This window comes from Castanea sativa, chromosome 9 (genome assembly GCF_040712315.1).
Source record: "Castanea sativa cultivar Marrone di Chiusa Pesio chromosome 9, ASM4071231v1".
NCBI lineage: Eukaryota > Viridiplantae > Streptophyta > Magnoliopsida > Fagales > Fagaceae > Castanea > Castanea sativa.
The window spans coordinates 45,865,326-45,881,480 of record NC_134021.1 but is presented as its reverse complement, the minus strand read 5'-3'; the positions used below and the strand labels follow the sequence as shown (position 1 = coordinate 45,881,480).

At 35.5% G+C, this 16,155-nt stretch overlaps 3 protein-coding genes across 3 annotated transcripts; 2 read left to right on the top strand and 1 right to left on the bottom strand.

Moving 5' to 3' along the window:
• Window positions 1–1,572: 1,572 nt before the first annotated feature.
• LOC142611280 (cytochrome P450 81Q32-like) lies at window positions 1,573–3,862 on the bottom strand. Its single transcript, XM_075783370.1, has 2 exons — window positions 2,969–3,862; window positions 1,573–2,427 (listed from the first exon to the last, which is right to left on the bottom strand). Exons 1-2 carry the CDS (start codon window positions 3,860–3,862, stop codon window positions 1,801–1,803), a joined length of 1,521 nt encoding a protein of 506 aa, XP_075639485.1. The 3' UTR covers window positions 1,573–1,800.
• Window positions 3,863–5,827: 1,965 nt separating this feature from the next.
• Window positions 5,828–6,615, top strand: LOC142609318 (uncharacterized). Its single transcript, XM_075780890.1, has 2 exons — window positions 5,828–6,100; window positions 6,226–6,615. Exons 1-2 carry the CDS (start codon window positions 5,828–5,830, stop codon window positions 6,613–6,615), a joined length of 663 nt encoding a protein of 220 aa, XP_075637005.1.
• A 1,138-nt stretch (window positions 6,616–7,753) lies between these two features.
• Window positions 7,754–8,191, top strand: LOC142609317 (uncharacterized). Its single transcript, XM_075780889.1, has one exon. It carries the CDS (start codon window positions 7,754–7,756, stop codon window positions 8,189–8,191), a length of 438 nt encoding a protein of 145 aa, XP_075637004.1.
• The last annotated feature ends 7,964 nt before the right edge of the window (window positions 8,192–16,155 follow it).

Here is a 16,155-nt window from a genome sequence, read left to right as displayed (position 1 = left end):
TTTAAAAAGGAGATAAAAAAATCATAGACGGAGGATGAAAACACGTCTAGATACAAGGATCAGCCAAAAAATCCTAGAAGATGAGTCCAAATGGCACCTGAACACAAAAGCACGTTTGGCCTCCAAGAGCCAATTCGGCACATTTGGAGTGCCGAATGACACTCTAAAATTGCCGAATTGCACTTGGATGGGCTTTGGCCCAACGGCCTTTGGGTGATGATAATGTACACCATTTTCTACCTTTTCGCAAAAGGATGTGTCCAAATTCAAACCCTAATCATCTGTTCCTATTTTTTAGAGTCTTTTGACCTCTATAAATAAAGGCTGAACCTCATACTTCAACACCTTTTTGTTTTAATGCTCTGAGGGCATACGTTTTGAGATTAAAAGAGTGTTGATATTCTTTGATCCTCTCTAAGAATTGCTACAAGAATTAGGGTTTTTAGGTTTCAAGAATAATTGAATAAGTTTCTTTGAACCCTAAAACATCCTCTTAAGAACAAAGAGTGCTCATGCAAGAGGTAGTTTCCTTTACCCTATCTTTTCTATGCTCCCTTTTATGTTGATGAATGTTTAATTCCATAACATAAATGATTCGTAATTGTTTCGTTTAGAGCATGATTGTTTTTTTTTGTATAATTGTTATAGTCTTTTTCTTAAATGTTAATAATTAGCATCTGAATAATACTTGTTCTTGAAAAAAAAAAAAAAAGATTTACATCTTTATAAGATGTAGATCTTACTTTTTTAATTAAAAAAAATGGATTTGCATCTTTCTAGATGTAGATCTGAATTTTTCTCAATATAAAAACAAATTTGCATATTTTCTAAATATAGATCTGATTTTTTCTCAATATAAAAATAGATCTACATCTTTTCTAAGATGTCGATCTGAACTTTTCTCAATATAAAAATAGATTTGCATCTTTTCTAGAGTTAGATCTAAGTTTTTCTCAATCGAATAATACTTGTTCTTGAAAAAAAAAAAAGATTTACATCTTTATAAGATGTAGATCTTACTTTTTTAATTAAAAAAAAATGGATTTGCATCTTTCTAGATGTAGATCTGAATTTTTCTCAATATAAAAACAAATTTGCATATTTTCTAAATATAGATTTGATTTTTTCTCAATATAAAAATAGATCTACATCTTTTCTAAGATGTCGATCTGAACTTTTCTTAATATAAAAATAGATCTGCATCTTTTCTAGAGTTAGATCTAAGTTTTTCTCAATCAAACTGATTTGTATCTTTCTTAAGATGCAAATCTCTAGCCTTCTTTAAAAAAGTTATTTCTCATTTATTTGCTTTTGGTAATATTGTTTTAAATAAGGAAAGATGTAACTGAATTTAATATTCAAGTAAAATCAATTTAAGAAGCAAATCATATATATATATATATATATATATATATATATATTATCTAAAAATATTTCTCAAATTTCTAGACATTCATCTTAAATAAACAAGTTTTTATTTTTTTCTTTTTTCAGACGACTTGATTTATTAATATCCTATAACAAAATATCCTAATTTAACATAAGAATTTGGAAATAAAAAGTAAAATTATCCAAATCCTTTCTTATTCCTTAAACACATATATAAATCACTATCTAGTACAAGCCAAAAAATACAACACCACACCAAAAAAAAAAACCCAAAAAAGGATACAACTTTATATAGATACAATAATTCAATTTTCAAATTGAATATGTAATTGTTTATTTTAGTTTATTAAATGATTAAAATTATTTGTGAATAACTAAGCAAGTCTCTAAAAAGTAACTCAAGGAGATTGTTCAAACATCATCCGTCGACTTAGAAAGAAGCTTATGCATGATTGGGCGTGCTTTGCACATGGCCTCCAATGGCATGGCTTTAGGCATAGTGATCCCACTACCTTCATTTATGTCAACTTCTTCTGTAGTAACCCTTTCCCACTCAAAACTTTGAATCAATGAACCCAAAGTCAGGCTCACCATACGTTGGGCGAGGCTCGCCCCAGGACAAGTCCTCCTCCCAATCCCAAATGGCATTAGCTTATGTCCATTAACCTCACTATTTTCAAACCTCTCAGGCTTAAAAGTAGTTGCATCATCCCACACCTTAGGATCTCTATGTATGGCCCATGCATTGACCAATAACATTGTGCCACTCGGTACATCATATCCTTCAATGGTGCAATCAGTGGAGGACATATGGGGTACTAACAATGGTGTTGCTGGATACAATCGAAGGGTTTCTGAGATAATACTTTGAAGGTAGTGTAATTTGGAAATATCTGATTCCTCAATCAATTTCTCTTCTCCAATTTGACTATCTATCTCATCTCTAGCCTTCTTCAATATATGAGGATGATTCAGTAGATTAGTCATTGCCCACTCTAATGTGGCTGCTGAAGTATCAGTCCCAGCCGATAACAATACCTGTGCATTATATGTGAGGTGTTTAGAATAGAACAATAATATATTAAATAAAAAAGGTTTGTTTATATATGTTATGGGACATTTAACGATGATGATATGTATGTAACTAGTTTTTATTTGATAAATTGTATGTGACTAGTTAGTCTAATGTTATTGTGGATTTTTCTTTCGGGACTAAGTGTCTGTTTGAGATTCACTTATTTTGTTGAAATTGAAATTTTTTAGTTGAAAATAGTGTAGATAAAGGTAAAAGTTAGCTGAAATAGTGTAATGGGACCCATAAATGGCACCAAAAAGTATAGTGAGACCCATAACTAATAGCAAAAATAAGTTGAATAGTGAAATAAACTGAGTTTTTAATTTGGAGCCAAACCATTCCTAAGAATGTCACCTTTTTGCACTAGACAACAATTTCGATGAAGCTACTAAAGAAAAATAAAATAGATAATTGCATGACTGCTTTTTAAGATGCCAGAATCAAACAAAACCTTGATTACCTAGTTTTCTCAATAGGAGATGAAGCACTATTGAGTGCACTTACCATTATAAGCCCCTTGATGAGTTGGTCTGTGTAGTAGTCTGGCTGCGATTTTTGCAAAGAAAGCATATGGTCAATCATAGTGTTACACTCTTCCTCCTTACGCCTTTGCTCATCAATAAGTGCTTGCAAGAGCTCATCCGCCCTCTTGGAGAGACTCTTCAACTTCTTCTCCAAACCTCCATAATCCATCCACCGCAAGAAGGGTACAAACTCTTCTGGATTTGATGCCCCTCCTAACCTTGTTATCTCTTTTATTATCCGCCTAAACTGTCTCGCTTCTTCCTCGTCCTTCACGTCCTCACCGTACCTGTAGTACCGTTTCCCTGCCACCATTCTCATTATGGTGTTAAATGTCATCTCCAAGAGCATTGATTGTAGCTCCACCTTGGCGAAACTGTGGCAAGAATTGCGTGACAAGCTTCGTAGCAAGTGCTTGATCTCGTCCCTTCGGATGTCTAAGAACTTGTTGAGGCGATAGTTTGAGAAGATTTCAAGGGTACTAATGCGACGGAGGTTGCGCCAGTGATCACCATATGGGGATTGGGATAAGGTGGTGTTGTTGTAGCCAAGGTACTTGCCTAATATGAAGGGAGGACGGTTGGCTAATATTATGTCATTCTTTGTAAAGCATTCTTCAACTGCTGATGGGGATGACACAATGACCACAAGTTGTGAACCAAATTTGAGTGAGAATATTTGACCATATTTTTGTGAGAGGGCAAGGAAAGTACGGTGGAGTGGTTTTTTAATGATATGCAGATGACCGATAATTGGAAGAGAAGGTGGGCTAGGTGGGAGGTGTTTTGGTCGAGTAGTTCTTGTTTTGACGATGAGCTTGATAGCAACAAGAAATACGAGAAGAGTGAGAGACAAATATACTAAAATGGCTACCATGTTTTTTGATACTGAAATGATTTCTAATGCACAGTGATTGACGATGCATGCATGTGATCGCCCATATTTATAGGCACTAGCTACTAGCTAGTTAGTCATTTGTATACGCCACTACTGAAGTCTGAAGATCACGTTTCACGTTTAAATGGAGTTTGGACAGATGTCCTTTGTGGCCCAAAACAAATATAATGAAACATCGATCCGATCCAGTGCCTCACGTTTCTCACGAGACGGTCTCACACATGATTGTTTTCTTTTCTCTCATTTGATTTGCGTCACCAATTACGTAAAACGTAATCGCATTCGGCTTTTTTTTGGTTAAATCGCATTTCGGCTTTGCATGCATGATTATGGTGGTTTTATTAAAATTTTCTTTTACAATTTAAACTAATTTAATAAAGAGTAATGTATTTTTTAATCATATTTTTATTTTTTATAGGAAAAATTATAATTGTAATATAGGAATAATTATAAATATAAATTTTTTCATACCAAAATAAAAACAATATAATTTTTCTCAGAAATTTAAAAGACAAGTTAATGAAAATTTTCATTTTTTAATAAAAGTTATTTATAACATTTTGTGAATTTTTAAAAAGAATATAAAATTTGGAAATTATTTTTTTAGTTTTAAATCTTTCTCAAACTTTTTTTTTTTTTGCCTACAATCCAAAATACTGAAAAATGTAACTAAGAAAATTAATAAAACTTAACAATGATTAATTGGACCAATTAGGAAAACAATTTTTTGTAATTTCATTCACTCAAAACATATTATCAAATAAAAAATTATTAGCAAAATCTAAGAATTAAATTTCTATATATGCATTTTTATAAATTATAAAATAATAATAATAAAAATAAAATTGCAAAAGCTAAAATTTGTCACCCATCGATTATTTTCGTTTGGTTAACCTTAGCTTTTCTCTAAATAAAGGACATTATAGTGTACTTCTAATACAACTATTAAGAGTACTTTGTCCACCATAAAGGATTAAAGAATAAACAAAAATTAGTAAGGTTTTATAGTTTAACATATAAATTGAGCACTATAAAAATCATGCTATGTAATAGAATAATATTATATTTTTATATGCTATATTTAATTCTTTATAACGCAAAAGGATAACATTTAATAATAAAAGAGAATAAAAAAGAAAATAGTTTAAAAAACAAAACTAAATCGCATTAACCCAAAGAAAAGTTTTAAAGAATATAAAAAATTATCAACCTAAAATAGATATGCAAGAAAAATAAAAAAATTCACCAAAAATTTGAGAGAGAGAGAGAGAGAGAGAGAGAGAGAGAGAGAAACAACCTTTTTGTTGTGATGGAAAATTATACATAGAATAGAAAAGATAGTGACAAATTTATAGTAAGAGGGTGTGAATAAGAAAAGAAAAAAATAAAGGAAGATGAAGGAAAATAGGATGAATGATATTAATTTAGAGGGTAGTGGGGAGATGAAAAGGCAAGGAAGGGAGAAAGGTTGGAGAAATAGTGGAGAGATGAAAATGTAAAGGAGGGAGAAAGGTTGGAGAAGTGTAAATATTAAAAAAATAAATGTTAAAAACAATTATAGGAAAATTGGAAAAAAAAAGAAAAAAAGAAAGAAAAAGATAATGATGTGGACGCTGATGTGGCTCAACTGGAGCGTAGCAACAATAAATGTTACGCTTCAGTTTTTTGAAATATATACATATGAAAAATGCTATGGACATAAAAAAATCTCACAATTATTGTCACAGCTTATCATATGACAAGTTGTGAATGGTGGAGGTCAAATAATGAGTCCACACCTCTACCACTCACAACTCACCACATGACGAGTTGTGACAAAAGTTATGAAACTTGAACACCTCTCCTCTACGTAGGAGTTCTCTTTCTCGTTCAATGAGTATTTTCTCTCCTTTAGGATATCCTAAGAGCTAGATTTTTCCTTTTTCCTTCCTTACACACACCATCATGGTAGACGATGTGATAAACAGTCTAGAGAACATGAAGTTGACCGCAGAAGAAGAAGAAGTGATCACAGTTTCAGATGAAGATCGAAAGGATGAGATAAAGAGTTGCAGCCTGAGTCTGATAGGGAAATTTCTTATGTGTAAACCTTTCAATAAGAGAGCGGCACAGATTACTTTGAGAAAAGCATGGGGCTTAGATGACAGGGTCCAAATTATGGAGGTTGGATCAAGTATGTTCCAATTCAAATTCCAAACTGGATTTGACTTAGAAAGGGTGATAGAAGAGGAGGGGGGGGGGGTCCCTGGACCTTTGACAATCAGGTGCTTATGTTGCATAAGTGGCAGAAAGGAATTACGGCAAATAATGTAAAGTTTGATTCAATGTCCTTATGGGGCCAGATTTGGGGAGCGCCCTTTGATATGTTCTCTTTTAAGGTGGCAACAAAAGTGGGAAGCAGGATGGGAGTAGTGGAAGTAGTTGAAAAAAGGCAAAAACAAGTGGCTCAAAGTCTTTTCATGCGAGTCAAAGTCTCTATTCCAATCTCAAAACCAATCAGGAGAGGGAGTTATATTGTAGGATCCGATAGGGGTCGTACTTGGGTTACATTCAAGTATGAGAGACTTCCTATGTTATGTCACTATTGCAGCTTACTAGGACATGATATTCGACATTGTGCAAACCATTACGCTGTGTCGAAGAATGGGAAAGAGGTGGTCTGTCAATATGGAGATTGGCTGAAAGCTTTGGGCACTCGTAATGGGTCATCTTCCAAGAGGAAGCCGAATTAGTCTACTCCAACTGATGAAGCCGTTAGGTAGAAGAAGAAGGGTACCAGCAACCCCACTCTGCTGTAAAGCCCAGCGGCGGCGGTGGTTGCTAACATTACAAACCTTATTGAAGGTGGAAGCCATGAGAAAGGAAAGTGCATTAATCAAGGAACCGTTACAAATCTCCAGGCGGTTACCAATCCGAGAGAAGGAGAAGATAGGCAATTGCGGAAAAAAAGCTACCTAATAATAAGGAATTTATTTCAGAGGATCCAGCTGCAAGTGAGGAATTGCTAACTGGAAGTGAACCAATTAAAACTAGGCTTATTGAGGGAACTTATACACCCAAGCCCAAGTGAACTAGGATACTTCAGATGGACTGTGGGCCTGAGGCTTCAAAGAAAGGTGAACTAAAGGAAATACTGGGGAAAAGGGCTTCATCGTAGATTAGTAAGGAGGAGGCAGTGGATGAAATGGAGGTGCATGTGGAGAAGAGAGGGCGAATCCAGGATGATTAACTTATCATTGAAGTGGTGGGGGTGTCTGAACACCCTTGCTGATCACAATAAGGCTGTTAAGTTGGAACTGCCAAGGGCTTGGGAACCCTTGGATAGTTCGAAACCTTTGCAATCTTGTGAAGGATCAAGCTACCATAGTGTGTTTTTTAATGGAAACGTGGTTGGACAAAAAGGGTTTTGAGAAGCACTGTAGAGAAATACCTTTTCTTAATAATTTTATTATTAAGAAGCTCGATTCAGGAGAAGGCTTGGCACTGTTATGGAAAGCGGAGGCAAAGGTAGATGTCATTAATTTTACAGAGAATCATATATTGGCAAAGGTATTTGAAGAAGACGGTTTTCAATGGTAGTTGACTTGCTTTTATGGATGGCCGAAACACAATCAAAAAGTTAAGTCCTGGGCTCTCTTACTCATCTTTCGACATTTGTCGACAGGTCGTGTCTATGTATAGGAGACTTTACTGCCATATTACACTCTATAGAGAAACAAAGTTTACGACCTCCCTTATATAATCAAATGGATGATTTCAGATTGCATTAGAGTGGTGCAACTTGGCTGACCTGGGTTTTTTGGCTACCCATTCACTTGGAACAATAAGCGACCTGGACAAGCAAACATAAGGCAGCGACTAGACTGGGCTATGACCAACACGGAGTGGAGTTTGAAATTCCCAGCTATCACGATCACGCACCTTTTCTCTCATGCCTCTTACCATTTGCCAATTATTCTTCAGACCAAGATTGATAGGCGCACAAACTCAAGGAGCAAAAAGGGATTTAAGTTTGAAGAAGCATGGCTACTTTGGGATGATTGTGAAGATGTGGTCCGTGAAGCGTGGAGTACACATGGAGATGCAACTTCGGCTCTATGTGATGTTAAGGAAAAAATCACATGGTGTGGGGCTGACTTGTATGCATGGGGTGCTGCTAGAATGACTCCTGAGATGGAAAGGATGAAAGTACTTCAAAAACAGGTGGAACTCTTCACCAAAAGTGAACTAATAGAAGCCACAAAAGCTGATTTTGTCTTAGTCAGTAAAGAGTTGGAGGACCTTTTGCTCAAACAGGAAATCTGTTAGGCACAACGCTCTCGCATTTCTTGGCTGACACATGGGGATAAGAATACCAAGTATTTCCATTCCAAAGCATCACAACGGTGGCGAAGAAATCTTATACAAGGGATCAAAAACCAAGAGAATATTTGGCTAGGGGAGATAGAAGATATTGCAAATGTGGCCATTCATTACTTTGAGAACTGTTCAAGTCAGGTGCATGTGACAGGTTGGAAGAATGCCTTGATGCAGTCCCTCACAAGGTGACTAACGATATGCAGACAACTTTTTCCAGGGAATATAGTGCATAAGAAATTAAAGAGGCATTGTTCCAAATGGGACCAACAAAGGCTCCAGGACCCGATGGTATGAGTGCTCTCTTTTACCAAAAATTTTGGCATATTGTTGGAAAAAATGTGATTAATGCAGTCCTGGAATTTTTGAATACTGGATATATGGAACCTGACCTCAACTACACTCATATTGTTCTTATCCCTAAAATAAAATCACTAGAGAAAATATCTGATTATAGACCCATAAGCCTTTGTAATGTTATCTACAAAATCATCTCTAAGGTCCTAGCAAACAAGCTAAACATATTCTCCCATAATTGATTGATCCATCCCAAAGTGCTTTTGTTCCAAGTCGTCTCATTACAGATAATGTACTTATTGCCTATGAAACTTCACATGCTATGCATTGCCGGAAAAAAGGTAAAAAAGGATCTCTTGCTTTGAAATTGGATATTGGTAAAGCCTACGACCGAGTTGAGTGAGATTTTCTTAGAGACATAATGGCCAAGATGGGTTTTCCTGAAATTTGGTTTGATTGAGTGATGTGTTGTGTATCTACTTCATCATTCTCGGTCTGTATCAATGGCAAAGCATATGGTAATATTAAACTTTCTAGAGGGCTTCGATAAGGAGACCCGTTATCCCCTTACTTGTTTCTTTTATGTGCAGAAGGTTTCACCTCCTTATTAGCAAGAGTGGAGGTAGAGGAGCAGTTACATGGAGTGTGTATATGCAGGAGAGCACTTAGCATCTCGCACTTATTATTTGCAGATGATTCCTTACTATTTTGTCAAGCAAGCAAAGAGGAAGTGCATGTGGTTAAGGAGATTTTGCAACTATATGCTACGGCATCAAAACAATGTATAAACTTTGAAAAGTCCTCCATTTACTTTAGTAGTAATATGGGGGCTGACCACAAGGAGTAGATAAAAAATTGCTTGGGAGTAAGGGAGATGGAGAGATTTGAGACATATTTGGGGTTACCTACATTAATTGGTTGCTCCAAAAATCAAGCTTTTTCTTTTCTTAAAGATAGGGTTTGGAAAATGCTATAGGATGGAAAGGAACAATGTTGTCAAGAGCGGGGAAGGAGGTACCTATTAAAGCTGTTGCTCAATCAATACCAACCTATACAATGGGAGTGTTTCAACTACCAGTGTAACTATGTGATGAACTTAATTCAATGTGTGCGAAATTCTGGTGGGGATAGGTGGGCAATGAAAGGAAAATATATTGGAAGAATTGGAGTTTTTTTTCTAGATCAAAGAAACAAGGGGGGTGTTTGAGACATCCGAAATTTTAATATTGCAATGTTAGCAAAGCAAGGTTGGCAGTTACTGAAAAATGAGGAATCTTTGGTTCACAAATGTTTCAAAGCCAAATACTTTCCCAGGTGTAGCTTTTTGGAAGCAAGAGATGTACCAAATAGTTCATATGTGTGGAAAAGCATACTTGTGGCTCAACCTATACTAAAACAGGGCTGTTGTTGGAGGGTGGGTAATGGGTCAGCAATTCGGGTTTTGAAAGACAAATGGATTCCCAATCATCCTACTAACAAGGTGCTTCATCCACCATTGGAGGAGGAGTGGGAATAGAGGGTCAGTGAGTTAATAGACTGGAATTACCACATATGAGATCGCAAAAAATTAAAAGGAGATTTCACAGAGAAGAGGCAGAGGCTATTATTCACATTCCTTTGAGCCACGACCATGCTACAGATATCCTCTTCTGGTTATACAATAAAAATGGAGAATATTCAATCAAGTCTGGTCATCAAACAGCCAGACATATTATGGGAGAGGAGAAGGAGCGAGGTGAGAGCTCCATGGCAGTTACTGGAGGTGCAGTGTGGAGGAAACTATGGAAATTGCACATTCCAAACAAAATAAAAGTCTTTGCGTGGCAAACTCTGCATGATATTCTTCCAACCTGTGAGAATCTAGTCGGTCAACGAATTGTTGAAGATGGTACTTGTGCACTCTATCAGAGAGAGAATGAATCAATCCTCCATGTTTTATGGGAATGTAGTGTGGCACAGGATGTGTGGGCTGGGTGCTTGAGGGGGTTACAGAAGCGTGTGGGTCGTCAAAAGGATCTCATGCAATTGATTGAAGAACTGTTGAACAAGCTGCCATTGGAAGTATTTGAGCTGTTTCATAGTGGAATGCAATTACTCATGGAGGTATTATCCAGGACCCATCTCGGCTAGGGTAGCAAGCTAGAGATTTCCTGGAGGAATATAGACAGGCGCAAACTTATTTGTCACTTCCAACACCAAACACTAGAAACCAACATTCATGGAGTCCACCACCCCGTTGTTACTTCAAACTAAACTTTGATGCTGCGGTCTTTAACGTCAATGCATCGGTAGTCGAGGTAGTAATTCGAAATGATTTGGGGGAGGTTATGGCGTCACTATCTACTAGAGGTCCACAAGTTTTCGACTGTGAGAAGGCATAGGTACTGGCTTACCGCAAAGCATTGGAGTTTGCTATTGACTCGAGGTTCTCAGAGCTGATAATTGAAGGAGACAATGAATCTATCATGAAGACCATTGCTGGATCACGACCAAGTTTATCTCGTCTGGGACACTTGTATGTGGACATTCATTGGATAGTCTCAGGTCTATATTCTGTGTTTATTACTTGCGTACACCGTGATGCAAATAGTGTTGCACACTCTCTAGCCCGACATGCTAGAAACACAGATGATGAAATTGTTTGGATGGAGGACTCCCCTCCACTTGCACTAGAAGCATTGTACTTGGATTCTTGTTAATTTAATCAATATATAAATGTTTCGGTTTTTTTTTTTATTTTTTTTATTTTTTATTTTTAAATGTGTGAATAAGGAGAAGTTATATCTGTATCGAGTATATGTTACCTCTCAGGCAGGTTAGAAATAGAAAAAAAGAGTACTTATTTTCTTGCCCAGTGTCTTAGGTGGCAATTGGGAAAGGCAATGTGTCAAACTCTCTAGTCTCTAAACTCTCAATAGCACTTCAAGCTAGGTATAGCATGCATCTAGTTCATGTATATTTACTAACATGTGTGAGATCTACCTCCATATGAGAGGGAGGAAATATACTTACACTCAATACATGATGTAATTTCTCCACTTTCTATAGGTATAAGTCTTTTGGACTATACATTTACTATGCATAAATTGTTTTACAAAGCCATTACAAGGTTGACATTTTATGTAAGAGTGAAGCTTATGGTTAATATAAATTTTATTATATATTTTTTATAAATTTATATGTTGAATTTCACATATAAAACTTAAAAAAATACATTAAAAAAAAATGTATTTATCATGTTATTGATGCATAACATCCATCAAATATATTTATTATCACCGCTATCTCTCTTCGTAGCCACCAACAGTCCACCACAAATCCTTCACTTCTCCATTGTTAGGTTTGAATTTCACTCTCGCTTCTTCTACCGGATTTGTTGCTGCAATTTGGGAGAGTTCAAACTCTGTGCTCTGAAGCAAATTCGTCCATTTATGGTTCAAACTTATCCTATTGGCTGTATCTTTTCATTTGTTTTCTATCACAAACCTATATGTCACACAATTATAGGAAGAGAGAGCCAATTTATATAATCATCACTATTTTCAGACCCGGACTAGACATGGAGGTCGGATTGTGAAAATCGAGAACCGAGATGAAAACCGGTTTTTTAAGCATAAAGAACCGGATTTTTTGTTAATTCCGTGAACCCCTAAAACCAGGGTTGGACTACACGAACCGGTGGCAAGAACCGTGCGGTCCAACCCTTTAGCAGTTATTTTTTTTATTCATAAAAACAGTTTAATACAATTTTATTCTACTTAATTAAATTATCCATCTCTTAGAAGGAATTAAAAAAAAAAAATTAAAATCCTTCAAAGATATTCAACTTTACTTCAAAAATTAATCATAAATTTTAATGTTTTCATGGTTATTAATTTATTTTATTAACTTTTTTGTTTAATTATTAAATATATGCTTGAAAATCATTAAATTTTCCTGACATATATAGATATATTAGTCAATTTTGCTATTTAATATCTATATCTATATTTAGGCTTTAATTAATTATTAAATTAATTATGACATCATTATGGTTCGACCCCAGTTCAACCTTGGTTCGACTTCAAAAACCTTGAACCTCTCATTTTTAGGGTTCAATGAACGGCCCGGGTTTCAAAACCATGATAATCATTCCTATACAAGTGAGACATATTTTTACAAATCTACCCAAAGAAATAAAAGAGTCATATTGACGAAGAGAAGTAATGATGCAGATTCCAAATTCCAGCGGGTCATTGAGAGAGAGAGAGCTTTAAATTTTATTGATGAAGATGAGTTCAAGAAGTAAAAAGTAGTCGTTTGATGAGAGATGAAAATCTGGGGATTTCCAGTGCGTAAAGAAGAGAGAGAGAAAAGTAATTGTGTTTTGTAATGTTAAATCCACTGACTATGTGTGGGTCTCATGGTATTTACAATATTACAATTGTGCCATTCAGAACTGTTATTTAAATGTTGAATACACCTCTTTAATGATTCTCTAAATACATGTTTTAAGCCACTTATATTGAGTATTGTTATCTAAATACCCATGAAATAGTATCCTTACCAAACAACGCACTCCAAAGTGGGACCCATTGTTTTGAGCATTTAAAATCATAGAAAACGCTCTTCAAAAGCCCTTATCAAATGGGCCTTGAGAATCATTGTTGGCTCCATGGGCTTTTGCTCTAAAGTTTTAGCTAGATGGGTAAAACGTGATTGACTTTGTTTTGAGCCGAAAGGAGAGTTTTATAGTAGCCTTTAGGTGTCCTTAATGACTGGTTTTTAGGCTAAAAGATGAGGCAATGGATATTTGATGTGCTAAATTGATCTTTAGTTTCTGATTTGATTTAATTAGGTAAACGAGTTAGCTTGTTTTTTGCATAAATTGGGAAAGATTTGACTAAGCCCTCATAGACTCCTCCTTTTTAGTTGTTTTAGACTCTTAATTGGGAGGCTCACCTAAAGTGAGGACTAGCAGCTGTAGTTGGCCAATAAGAGCTAACAATGTTTTAGAGACAAAAATGGGTTAGGGCCAAAACTTTGGGCCATAGATAGCGAGAGTATAAGACCTCTTTTGTGGTGAAAATTTTAGGTACAAGACCTTCTCCATGAGCTTGAGGTGCTACTAGCATCCCTTGACTACTTGATAGCACACTTGTATTAGGTATATGCAAAAGGTTTGAAAGGAACCAATCCATTACCTCCAAATCACACTTCTCAATTTCTCCAATATGTTCACATGAGCTTGAGCCATGCTTAAAAGAAAAAAATATAATACAATACAAAAATTAGGATTGTAAAAAATTGTGTCATGAAAATAGGTATCAACAGCTAGTAAACTTTAACTTTCACCTTTGAATTTATGTATTATTATTATTTCATCTCTCTCTCTCTCTCTCTCTCTCTCTCTCTCTCTCTCTCATAAATAAGTAAGTTTTATTGAGAAACAAAAATAACCTTATTTTCGTTTCTCTAATCTCTTATTTGTATTAAAAGAAAACAAAAAGAATATGCTCCTCATTTCTTTTATATTTCGTTATATTTGTCTGTGAAATAAAATATGAGTCATATTAGATTGATTCAACCTATCAAAGACTGGACAAAGATCATAAATATTTTACCACTTTTTTACCCAATCGAGTTGAATTCGCTTGATTTGACCTATTTTTCATGGTTACATGTGAAAATTTTTGAGTGTCGATTCAAATACTAGCCCATATGGGTATGAATCAAGTGCACTCAAGGAAATTGAGTAATGCTTTGTAGAGAGAGAAGAAAGGTGGTCAGCTTTGGAGGTTGGTAACGAAAATGGTGAAGATACTAAAGAAGCCATTTAAGAAAATTGAGTAAAGGGTTTCACTCTCAGTGTCTGTAAATGATAGTGGAGATAAAAGAGAAAGAGAGGAAGGGAGTGGTCTGTGTTTTAGTTTCGAATTCAGTGTTTCTTCCTCTTCTTTCTGTATTTTTTTTTTCTTTGGAAGGCTAAGGTCCTGGCTTTATATTTTTGTGTGTAAAGGTGTTGAGAAATGAAATAGTTGGTTTTTATGGTTAGTGGTGGAGTGAGGAACACGTGGCAAAATGGGTGGTGTAGGAGTCTATAGAGTGTGCGAGTTAATTTTGAGGTTGAGTTTGCTTTGCAGGATGTGAAGAGAGAGAGGCAATGCAATGGTGTGGTCTACTTGAATATCTATTAGTGCCTTTATGATGGAGTTTCCTGGATTTTGATTGGTTAGAGTGGATAACCCATGTACTGATGATAGAAGAGGAATTGGCAAGATTTTTCTTTCACTTCAACGGTGGGCCATTTCGGCCTTTGTTCGTAGAAAGATTCTTGTTTTTGAGTTTGTGCTTCTCATTGAAAAGGAATTTATATTTTTCTGTGATCCCATTGGGACCAGGTGCCTTGCTTTATGCCAAGCAATCTACGACCCTATAGATAGAGATATAATTATATAACACACTGTTTATGTTTCACTCTCTCTCTCTATCAGGGCCTCATACTCATAGAGATATAAAGAAGAGCATACTGTCATTGGGCTAAACAACAACATGGTACAGCCATGAGAAAGCCCACTAAAATTCGAGGCCGAAAAACAAACTACTAGCAAAATCTATGTGCCTTTTTCTGCTTGGACATTTCTCACATAGTTAGAACTTGGATCTTGCACGGATAGTTTGAATGCATGGCAGTGCGAGAACTTCCACAGACGGCCTCATTGACCAACAAATAAAAATATGGATTTTGTTAGCCAATGCACTAGGAGGAATCCATTGGTTTCACTGCATTGAAAAGTAAAACAAGCATCCAAAGCAAATAAGCATATACTATGCATCTTTAATTGACTTGTACCAGTTATTCTATGGACACAAATGTTGCAATACACTTTGACACAACTTGCATATTTGTCAATGTGTGATTGGATTACATTTTTTACATATGAAAATAAAACTGGTACTTGTGAAGATCAATCCAATCACCACTTAACATGTGTATTAGTTGTGATAAAGTGTGTGCAAGAGTGTCTCTAAATTTTTTGGACTTATATTATATGCAACCCAAAAAAAAAGCTAATTGATCACAATAAAAAATTCAACCTTAACCAATTTCTTAAGACACTTATTAACCAAACCCTTATAATTTCTTTAAATAAATGTTGTGAGACTCCAAAAAGAGCTAATCACTTACAATAAAAAATTTCAATCTTAACTAATGCATTAAGACACCCGTTAACCAAACCCCTTTATATATATTACTTGAAAAAAAGGGGTGAGAGGAGGCAAGGACTAAAAGTGAAAACACTTAAAAACACTTATGAAGAGGATATTAGAGCCCAAATTTTCTTCTATAATTCCGGGAAAGTGAAAAGGCTGTAACATGCATTTTTCGTAGGAACGAACATGCAATTTAACATTTTTAGAGACATGTTTTGCCTCATTAGGTTGCATCCATCCCTAGTCCCATTATCAGTCCAGCAAAAGAGGCATCAAACGTATAGTAGGCATTCTTCTTTCAATGAACTGCCAATTTGATAAGCTAAGAATATGAATCTCTACACACACAAAAAAGCAGAGCTAAAAACATTTTCTAACACATTATTCTATCACTTCTTTCTTCCAAATGCCTGGTAGGATAGCCA

Bases quoted from the DNA above. Each gene is read 5' to 3' on its own strand.
- LOC142611280 (XM_075783370.1), bottom strand. From the start codon at position 3,862: ATGGTAGCCATTTTAGTATATTTGTCTCTCACTCTTCTCGTATTTCTT. The intron at 2,428-2,968 runs GTAAGTGCACTC...TATAATGCACAG, and splicing joins TCATCAAGGGGCTTATAATG to GTATTGTTATCGGCTGGGAC.
- LOC142609318 (XM_075780890.1), top strand. From the start codon at position 5,828: ATGGTAGACGATGTGATAAACAGTCTAGAGAACATGAAGTTGACCGCA. The intron at 6,101-6,225 runs GTGATAGAAGAG...TTATGGGGCCAG, and splicing joins CTGGATTTGACTTAGAAAGG to ATTTGGGGAGCGCCCTTTGA.
- LOC142609317 (XM_075780889.1), top strand. From the start codon at position 7,754: ATGACCAACACGGAGTGGAGTTTGAAATTCCCAGCTATCACGATCACG.